Source organism: Nothoprocta perdicaria, unplaced genomic scaffold, assembly GCF_003342845.1.
Source record: "Nothoprocta perdicaria isolate Ctin4 unplaced genomic scaffold, notPer1 scaffold_581, whole genome shotgun sequence".
Classification (NCBI taxonomy): Eukaryota; Metazoa; Chordata; class Aves; order Tinamiformes; family Tinamidae; genus Nothoprocta; species Nothoprocta perdicaria.
Genome location: NW_020455845.1, coordinates 57,112 through 67,664, shown reverse-complemented (window position 1 = coordinate 67,664; position 10,553 = coordinate 57,112). Strand labels below are relative to the sequence as shown.

The 10,553-nt window shown below is 56.4% G+C and overlaps 1 protein-coding gene across 2 annotated transcripts in view; it reads right to left on the bottom strand.

Moving 5' to 3' along the window:
• The window catches only part of NRBP2 (nuclear receptor binding protein 2), a 17,001-nt gene that overhangs the window by 1,925 nt on the left and 4,523 nt on the right, over nucleotides 1–10,553 (bottom strand). For both annotated transcript variants that reach the window (XM_026048914.1, XM_026048916.1), the window contains exons 9-15: nucleotides 10,310–10,405; nucleotides 9,308–9,440; nucleotides 9,041–9,143; nucleotides 8,867–8,917; nucleotides 8,506–8,641; nucleotides 2,579–2,632; nucleotides 752–815 (exon numbers count right to left, since the gene is read on the bottom strand). In XM_026048914.1, the coding sequence (XP_025904699.1) occupies nucleotides 752–815; nucleotides 2,579–2,632; nucleotides 8,506–8,641; nucleotides 8,867–8,917; nucleotides 9,041–9,143; nucleotides 9,308–9,440; nucleotides 10,310–10,405 (637 nt within the window). The remainder of the gene's footprint in view (nucleotides 1–751; nucleotides 816–2,578; nucleotides 2,633–8,505; nucleotides 8,642–8,866; nucleotides 8,918–9,040; nucleotides 9,144–9,307; nucleotides 9,441–10,309; nucleotides 10,406–10,553) is intronic.

Here is a 10,553-nt window from a genome sequence, read left to right as displayed (position 1 = left end):
TGACGCACACCCGCACTCTGCCTGTGCACACAGGCTACAGGCTGCCTGACACACACCTGCACTCTGCCTGTACACACAGGCTACAGGCTGCCTGACACACACCTGCACTCTGCCTGTACACACAGGCTACAGGCTGCCTGACGCACACCTGCACTCTGCCTGTACACACAGGCTGTGGCTGCTTGACGCACACCYGCACTCTGCCTGTGCACACAGGCTACAGGCTGCCTGATGCACACCCGCACTCTGCCTGTGCACACAGGCTACAGGCTGCRGCTGCCTGAACAACTGTTACAGAGTCCTGGGGTGCAGAGAGCACAGAGCGGGGCCGGGAACGACTGTTGCAGCCGGTCTGGGGCTGGAAAGGGCAGCAGMACCAACAAAGCACAACAGTCAGCAGCACAACAGGCGACGCACAGCCGTCCTGGCTGCAAGCACGAATTTCCAGGCTGGGTCTCTGGTTTGGCTGCGAGGCAACGAGGAGCCCCTGGGTAACTCCTCCGGAGTGACCTGCTCCTTGGAAAGGTGTCGCGGAGACGGCCCCGGAGCCGGGCAGCGAGGCAGGACGTGCCCAGCACAACCCGGACGGGTCAGTTCAGCAGACACGCAGCGGGCCCTGCGCGTTCCCGCTGGCCCGGGCGCTCGCTCCAGGGCGCAGGACACGAGCACGGGCCAAGGGCTGCAAGCTCAGTGCGTGGGAGCACAAAACCCGGTGCCCGAGCGCTCGGGTTGAACTCGCGACTCAACCTACTTGGCAGCAAGTCGTAGCTCAGCTGGCGGTGCAGTTTGTCCTCCAGGATGAGCAGGAGCGTGAGCTGCGGAGGGAAGGGAGCGCACGTTACGCACGCAGCTTCTGGGGGGCTCTCCGTGAGGAGCAAAGGYGCTGGCTCTTCCCGCAGCTGCCGGCAGCGGGGAGCAGGGACAATGTTGTGTCTCCTGGAGCGTCCCTGCAAACGTTCTCACAGCAGCCACCACTCATAGARTCACTGAATGCYTGAGGTTGGAAGGGACCTCAGAGATCACCTAGTCCCAGCTCTCTRCACWCRCAGGGTCACCCAGAGCACGGGGCACAGGGCTGCATCCAGGCGGGTTTGGAAGACCTCCAAGGAAGGAGACTCCCCAGCCTCCCTGGGCAGCCTGTGCCAGGGCTCTGGCACCCTCACTGTCAAGAACTATTTCCTTAAGTTCCTGTGGAACTTCCAGTGCTTCTTTTTTTTAGCCATTTCCTCTAGTCCTGTTGCTGTCCACCGCTGCAAAGAGGCCACCCCATCCTCCTCGCTGCCTCCCTTGAGGTATCTATAGACACTGCTCAGGTCCCCCCTCRGCCTYCTCTTCTCCAGGCTGGACAGGCCCAGCTCCCTCAGCCTTTGCTCCCAGGGCAGATGTTCCCGGCCCCTCATCATCCTCGCAGCCCTGCTGCTGCTCAGCTGGGCAGAACCGGGGCTGGAAGAACTCCACGCAGAGAAACCAAGGACGTGGTGTCCTGCGGCCAGAGCCTTGCTCGTCTTYGGGCTTGTTTTACTAAAAAGGGTCAGGATCAAAGATAAGAAGTCTTTTCTAGGGGSGTAGGCTCTGAGGCGCCTCCTGGGACACGGGAGAAGGATCCTTCCTCCTCCGCTTCAAATCACAAGCCCTGAAGGACAAATGTGGGATCCTCCTGGGGTCACACGTGGATCTTTTATCTCTGTGCTTGGCCATGGGGGCCTGAAACCTGTGAAGGGCCAACTCCTGATGCATGGACGGACACAGTGGCCATGAARGTTGGCTGGGAGCATCCCAGAAGATTTGGGTTGAGCCGATGCTGCAGCCTACGCATGCCCCACGCAAACCATCAGCGTCACTCACACACAGCAGGAGAAGCTCCAGTTCAGGGACCTCGTGTCTCACCAAACCAAGTYTGAAGCGTCCACAGCCCCATTTTCACTTCCAAGCCGATCCCCATTCCAATTCTCACCAGCCTCACACCTCTTCTCCCAATCACTGCTCCTTTATCTCAACGGGCAGAAAAGTCTAATTGACTTACGATAAGTCTAGTCTAGTCTAGGTAAGTCTAATGCCAGGATAGCTTTGCTTGCTGTCCAGAAAAACAGCTTTTTCTGGGGAGAAAAGTCTAAATGACTTATGATAAGTCTAGTCTAGTCTAGATAAATCTAATGCCAGGATTGCTTTGCTTGCTCTCCAGAAAACTGGTGACCAGCACTACTGGCCACCTAGCAGCCACAGCAGCTTTGCCATTGAGGAGCTACCACGAAGGGTCCTCCTGGTGCTGGCACCGTCCTGCGCTGCCTCCAGCCCACCCCGGGTCCTGCTCCTAGAGGGGCCTCCCCGGAACGTAACAGGGAGATTTATCATCTCTTTATTTATAGAGAGCCTAGCGGAAATGGCTCTGCTACAGCTGTGTCTACAACTCCCACGTCTCCTGCTAAACTGCCTGGCGCTCTGTGTCCATGAGCCCCAGCATCCCGCTCTCAACGCTGACTGGGTCCGCTGGCTACTGGAACAGACTGGGGAGCCCCAAATTCATGCSAGGTCCTGCCCCAGTGCCTCATTTTGGGGGGTTTGGGGACCGGTTACGTACGTGCCATTGGGTCTTGTCTTCGTTCAGCTCCATGTTGCACTGCATCTGCACCACCTAGAAGAGGCCAGAAGAACATCAGCCCAGCCACGGGCCCCCCAGCTCCCGCGCTGCTGCTCTGCTTACRTCCTCGGAGATCGCTCCCGAATTTCTACCTAAACCCTAGGATCACTGCAGTCTCCACAAAAYAGTGAGGAACAAATCACAAAGGCCATGCTGGCCCAAGGCATTTTATCCACATTCTGCAGCATCCGAGCAGTTTTTAGCACTCCCAGGGAACGAAGGGTGAATGGCATTTATGGTGACGAAGAAAGCCAACTGTTCCAGGGAAGCGCTGAGGCTTTCATGCCAGGAAGACACGTGGAACAGCTAAAGGAGCAGCTGCTCTGCACCAAAACGGGTGTTTCTCCGTTGGTCACCCTCCTTGGCCTGTTGGCTGGGTTTGGATCCAGCTCAAATACTGTGCCAAGATCAACCTCTTGYGGCCCTCGGCCGCTTGACCCAGCTCTTCTCCAGGCTTGGGAGTCTTCCCTGTGCCTGTCACAGATTCAGTGCTCAGAGCAATGTGGCCACTGCAGAGCCCTTCGTGGCTGATAAATGCAGCAAATTGGTAAATMCAATGGGATTACAGGCTGCCATTTGTTTGGAGCTCTTAGGCCACATCCACACAGCGCAGAGACTGCCTAAGTCTTCTGCCAGCCCAAGCCGAGTCATCTACATAGGCTCATGATGCTACCGCGAGGGCAGAAGGTGCCTAGAAACCACTTTGCTCCCCATGGGTTCCTGCCCTGGGCATGGTGCTGCCCAACACAGCCCCGGTGTGGGAATGGGCATCCTCAGCCTGCTCCTGAAGCCACATCGTGCTCGAATCCACATCCTCTCTCCTTTCTCCAGCACCATGGAGGACACCATCATCTACCYCACCACTCAGTCATGTAACCTAGGCATGTTCTCTGACTCCATCATCTCCTTCTAGATCCTCCTCTACCAAAGAATACAAAATAAGGTAGTTTCCAACATTTTGTATCAGTTACGATGGCTTGAAAAAAACAAAAGTGACAGAAAATGACAAACTGGACACGGTAACATAAACTACTCTAGCAAAAGACAGGTGGAGGTTCCCCAGAACTGGTCTGAGGGTTCACTTCCAAAAGTGGCTGTCGTCTCAACTGGGTATCGCGATGGGTCCCGTTCGGAGGTGGCATCGGACTGGCCATGGGGCCAATGGTCCCATTCGGAGGTGGCACCTGTGGCCGATGCCAGTGGACTGGTCATGGGGTCGATGGTCCCATTTGGCACCTGTGGCCGATGCCAGCGGACTGGCCATGGGGTCAACGGCTTTGGCAGTATCACAGGGGCAGGTAGGAGAGCAGCAGCATGGAACCTGTTTTCTAAGTGCATCTTCTTTTTCTTATTTTTAAMTGTTTTCTGACGTGTTTGTCTAGTCAGGAATGTACCCTTAGCTCTGCTGGAAGACGACTAAATTTTCATTTTATCTAGAAACTAAGGGAGATGCAAGTGAGTCTCTAGACACGGGGCAYGTCTATTTCCAGGAAAGAGTGGTTTTCTGGTGCAGCCCTTTGGGGCAGTTATAACATTCCTGAAAACGGGCAGGGAAGGGGGAGCTCCCCCAGCTGAAGGGATGGGTGCCAGGAGATGGGCAGYATCCCTGCCAGGGAGCCCCGAGCAGCACCCGTGGGGCCGGGCGGCAAGCGGGGAGATGCAGCTTAGGACACAGCAGACTTGCCAGGAACAGCAGAAATCCAGCACGGTGGTCTAACTAGGCTAGGGTGATGTCTGGAATGAATGATGGAATGTATTTAGGAAGCCACAAGAGGCTCAAAACTCTTTCATAGAATCACAGAAGGGTTGAGGTCGGCAGGGATCCCCAGGGATCCCCCCGTGCAGCCCCTGCTCCAGCAGGGACACCCGGAGCACCCGGGCGCATCCCGGCGTGTTGGGAGCTCTCCAGAGCAGGAGCCTCCGCAGCCTCCCYGGGCAGCCTCACCCAGGGCTCGGSCACCCTCACACTCACCTTCTTCTTCCTCACGGGCACACGGAGCTGCCGGGGTTCAACTTGTCCCCATGGCCCCTTGTCCCGGCACCGGCCACCACCGGGAAGAGCTTGGCCCCTTCCTCCCTCCATCCTCCCCTCGGGCTCTCCTCACACCAGAGCTGCTCCAGGCCCTTAATCACCTTGGTTGCCCTTCATTGGCCCCTCTYCAGCAGCTCCACGTGCCCCTTGTCCTGGGGAGCCCAGAGCTGCCCCCAACGCTCCAGCTTTGGCCTCCCCAGGGCTGAGCAGAGGGGCAGGATCAGGATCCCTCCCTGCCCTGCTGCCAACGTCCTCCCGATGCAGCCAGGAGCCCATTGGCCTCCTTGGCCACCAGGGCCCTGCTGCCCCATGGGTACCTTGGTGTCCCCAGGACTCCCAGGTCCCTCTCCGTGGAGCTGCTCCCCAGCAGGTCACCCCTGATCTGTGCTGGTGCCACAGGTTATTCCTGCCCAGGGCAGGACCCTGCACTTGTCCTTGTTGAACCTCATGAGGTTGCTCTGCCCAACTCTCCAGCCTGTCCAGGTCCCTCTGGACGGCAGCACAGCCCTCCGGAGTGTCGGCCACTCCACCCAGCTTGGGATCATCCACAAGCTTGCTCAGGGTGCACTCCGTGCCCTCATCCAGGTCATTGATGAACAAGTTGAACAGCATTGGACCGTGGGGACACCAATGGCCACAGGTCTCCAACTGGCCTCGGCCCCATTTATCACCACTCGGTGATAAATGAGCTTGACCAGTTCTCAATCCACCTCTCTGTGTCCTCACTTCTGAGCTTCCCCATGAGGTTCTCATGGGAGATGGTGTCGAAAACCTTGCTGAAATCAGGGTAGACAACATCCATGGCTCACCCCCCATCCAGTCAGCCCATCRTAGAAGGCTCTCGGGTTCATTTTGCTTTAACTAAACTGTTGTTGATGATAAGTCATAACCACGGGGTCTCACACGGGCTTGGCACCTCTCAGACAGAGGCTCGCCAAGGTCCGTGCCCTGCGGCAGGACCACTCTTGGCATCAGGTCCCTGATGAACCTCACGAAATGCAGAAAACCTGACTAAAATTCAGAGCTACTTAAAAGAAAATTAACCAGTTGTTYAAAAACCCTGATTCTGTACTTAAGAAAGACAACAGCTAAAAAATAATGCTATCCAGGTTACTGGCAAAGTAGAAGATAAGTCAGTGTCTTGAGCTGTTGTGCCGCAGCGGGGCGAAGGGAACCAGGTTCCCTATGGATGTCCCCATGGTCCTCCGGGTGCTCATGTCCCCACCACACCGTCCTGCATCCACAGCATCTTCTGCATGTTCTGCATCTTCTGCATGCTCTGCATGCTCTGCAGCCGTGCAGCTGCACTGGGACACGGGCTCTGCAGCGGCCCGTCCAGCTGCAGAGGCTGCYTCAGGCTGCACTTATGCAAGACACCAAGTTTGCCGGCTGCAAGAGGAGACCTGAGGAAACTCGGTGCTTCTGAGATGACCACTCCTTTGCCGTATGGGGCTAAAACCACGTTTGTTTGTTTTTTAATAGTCGCTCAACTGGTCGGACAGACAACGCACCTGCAGAGCACTATTTCCTCAAGTCACTGGATGAAGCGTAACGTAGAATAAATAAAGGTGGGGAGAAACCTAGGTTGGCATAGGTCTGCATCTCCCTAATCCAGATGAGCACCACAATATCTCCATTAAAACCCAGCACTCTGCAGTGTGGATGAAGCACACAGTGAGTGCACCCAAAGCTGATCTTCTGACGTACGTCAAGAAACYGCTGCTCAGGTAGACTTCTTGACGGGAGGCGTTTCCTGCAGATCTTAGAGGAATGAGAATCAGGTTTAGCCCCATGCCGCATTTTTGACACTGATTTGATGCAAATACGGATTCRTAGTCTGCCCTGTCCATTGTAACGTGAAGACAGTGGCCTGGGTGTTTAATGATGGGGACACTTGGGGATATCCAAGTGCCCACTCAGTGGGCAGCTTTTCCCAGAGCTACCTCTAAAATGATGTATTTTGGAGCCAGACACCCACAGCACATCTCACAGCTTGGTCAGGCAGTAGGGAACTCATCCCGATGGGATACAGCTCACTTGAGCCTGAGCTTCTGGCAGGATGCTGTGGAAAAGACAGCTTGTGAGAATGGATGTRAGAACGACCTGGGCAAGGAATGTGTGGGATCTCACCTTTCCATAAAGCGTTGTTGAAAAATGGGAGGACATTCAGGAAGGAGCCCTAGAAATGCTTTGAGGACTGAAGCTCATGCCTTATCTACTTAAAAAGTTGGTTCTTCTTAATTTATTTTASTGAAGAATGAGAGATAAGTTGCCTACAGAATAAAAGAGCCTGAAAAATGAGTGAGTTCAGTGCAGGGCCACCAAGATGGTGAAGTGCTGGAGTGCTGTCTGTGTAAGCAGAGGCCAAAGGAACACAGCCTGGAGTGGGGAAAGCTTTGGAGGGATGAAAGCTTTGGAGGGATGAGGGATGTCCCCCTGTGCACAGCAGGAAGGGGTTACACCAAGGAGCAGGACTCTGCGCAGAGATGTGATGAGAACATCATCACAAACTGAGCAGGAGACGTTCTGGACAGGCACGAGGACAATGTTAGGACTGTGAGGACAGTTAAGCGGTGGATTACGGGTGAGTGAGTGCGGGGTCTCCATCTTTGGGAGTTTTCAAGACCCAACAACTGTGTAGAGCAACCTGGCCAGAACTCACTGTTGGCCCTGCTTTGAGTGGGAGATTGGACTGGAGGCTTCTGGAAGACCCTTTTCAACTGAATGACTGACAGACAGGACAAGACCCCAAGTGGAAACCAAGTCCAGAGCAGTCTGAATGGGAAATGTGAAGAACAGTTAGTTCACTCACTAGAAGCGACTGATCACTGGGACCTGCTCTGCAGAGAAGTCATCGTTCGGTGATGGCCAAGTGTTCTCAAGCCCACGCTGACCCTTCCTAAGCCCCACCTAACCCTTYCTGAGCACCAGCCCTAGGCAACCGCACAACCTACCCTCCGTGCGGGGACACTAGGTGAAATGCAGGAGCCTACAGGACAAAGACTGTCCTGGAGATCCTACACCTAACATCTCACCTCTTGCTCTGTGGCATTAAGAGTGCAGTAAATCAGTAAAGGAGCATGCAGCAAGCTTTGGTGCCACCAAAAATCACAGAAAACTCGGTCTGACAGAGCTATCAAAGTCATCCAGGCTCGCCTATATCCAACTACATCCGATGCGTTAGTGTAACCCGTGCTAGACTTCCAGCCGTGAGGAACAGGCGGCTCCCGAGTTGCCTCTTGGCTCTCACTGCCATCAGAGGCCTCATCTCAATATCCTCGCTGCAGTTTGGGCCGGTTACGTTTTGTGCTGTTGCCCAAGTGGCAGAGGATGGGTGTCCCATGCTGAAACCCCTCAGCCCATTCCTGCTCCGTCTCGTCTCTCCCAGCCCAAGCCACCCCATTCTCAGGCTCTTCTAACAAAGCCGCTTCTCTAGCTTTTGTTCTTCAAAGGAGCCTCCAACCAGCTCACAACCAGGCACTGGTTGAGRTGCCAGGTCCCAGCTGGCATCTCAACACACTGCTGCTGTGTCAGTAGCAAGCCATGGAAGGGTTTCAAACCCAAACAACGTGCTACCAAGCTGCCTGTGAAAGTGAGAGCAACGCCGGGATGAAGAACCAGACCCAACAGCTCCAAAAGGTCCCKGGTGCAATGGACTGCACCAGCACCAGCCAAAGGGAGCATCAATATCTCAGAGCAATGAAGAGAGCAAGGAGAAACGTTCTCACCAGGCTGGACGTCAGTGCCTGGCCAAAGGGAGGGTTGTTCCCGGGCTGGCGAGCAAGGACTTCCCAGGACCAGCACGGAAGCTGCGCCCTCCCGGACACGGCCTTACCTTCCTGGTCTCCACATCGAAGGGCTCTGGGGTGGGGGTCTTGGCTTTCTGGGGGTCCTCCTGGGGCTGCGAGAGAACACGTGGGAGGGCGTGGGGTCTGGACGCAGCAAAGTTCATGAGGGGGTAGATCCCATTCCTGCCATGGAGAAGAGAGGTGACGAGCTGAGCCCTGCGCCCCGGTTAACACGGTGCCTGGCAGGACCGGCACAGACCCAGMTGCCACCCTCCATGTATCACCCAGAGCTTGGCAAGGCCTCTGGGGCAGACTGATGCTAAGCCGGTCTGCACCTCTGAAGCACAAGGATCCACGTGCCCAAAGAACGGGGCGCGTGGTTGGATCACAGGGACCTCCCCAACCCACCTGACATCCTCCAGAAACTTGTCCAGCTCAAGGAAAGAGACCTCTGAGTACCTAGGAGATAAACAGGAAGGGAAGGATCACCGGAGGAATGAGGAGGGAAGCAGCGTGAAGGACTGATGCCACGGCACCAGGATGGCCAGGCTGGCCACGGGGCTGCTCCACGTCCTCCCTCACCTCCACTGCACGCCAGGCTGACCCTCTCTCCGGATCTCTGCCATCACCATGTTCAGGTCCAGCTCCTTGATCTTCTCCTCCACCACGTTTTCAGGCATCAGATCTAGGATGAAGGCAGYGAGCGGCGTCACTGGCAGCTCCTCTGCACGTGGGCTCTGTGCACAGTCCCCAGGCGGGACCTACAAGCCCAGTCCAAGCTCCTCTGCGTCCCCGGCTGTGCCGGGGCAGGAAACGTGGGCGGCGGCGTGGGTTCGGGGTGCTACTCACACTGGTTGTTGATGAAGCAGTGCGCTGCCAGCAGCTTCAGGGAGTGGACCTCAAAGAGCACCCGGTGGAAGAGCAGGTTATTGGCGGTGGGCCGCTTGTCTGGATTGAAGGTCAAGCAGGACAGAATGAATTCCTACGGTCCAAAGGGGAGGCGTGAGCTGGGGGCCAAGCAGCACGTTCCCGTCCCGTCCCCTCCCAGGAGCTGGTCCGCATCCCTGGAGAAGCCCCATGCGGGAGATGCCAAAAATCACGCAGTGATCAGAGGGAAAACGACACGGTGGGGCTCCCGGAAACCCGAATCCCTTGGAATCGGCTGCTCCCAAAGCCAGGGAGGGGAACAGGGAAGCCTTTGTGCCTGGCGCGAAGGGGCCCATGTCAGAAACTCCCCTTGGAGAATCGGGTGAACTGCGGGYGACTACTGAGTACAGAGGGATAAAACCTACTATGGGATGCCTGGGGGAAATCTGGGATCAAACAGGAGGATTCGGGACTGTACAAACTTATTGTGAGATGCTGCAGACAAGGGCTGAGGGGAAAGGGGGGGGATCAAAGTGGTTATGGGGGGAAAACGAAGGAGGATGAAGGGGCAGCCTCTAGGATGAAGGTGAGCACGTGGCTGGTCCATGTGCTTGTCTAGCTGTGCACTGCGTCTGATCCCCTCCAGCTGCTCTATTCTCTTATTAAACACGATCCCGAAGTATTTATAGTGCAAATTTGCACTCTGCCTCATGTGAGCAGGAAGTTCTCACTCACGCTCCACCAGCCGGTGAGTAGAACCAGAACCAGAACCAGAACCAGGACCAGAACCAGAACCAGGACCAGGACCAGGACCAGGACCAGAACCAGGACCAGGACCAGAACCAGGACCAGAACCAGGACCAGAACCAGAACCAGCCAGAGAGGTGTGGGCAGGTGGACCCCGGCGAGCCCACGGGTCTGGCCCGGTGCCGGGAACGGCCCTTCCCACCCCCACGCAAGCCAGCGAGCCCCGTCCGCGCTCACCCGCATGTTGGGATCGTCCAAGGAGTGCCGCGCGCGCACGATGGCCTCCTCCGAGACCCGCGTGTCCCCGTTGCTCTGGATCTCCAGCACCGCCATCTGCACAAGGGGCAGCGTGGCCGTGTCCCCACGTAGCCCGGCCTTCCCAAGGGGCCTTCCCAAGGAGCCTCCCCAAGGAGCCTCCCCAAGGAGCCTTCCCAAGGAGCCTTCCCAAGGGGCCTTCCCAAGGAGCCTTCCCAAGGGGCCT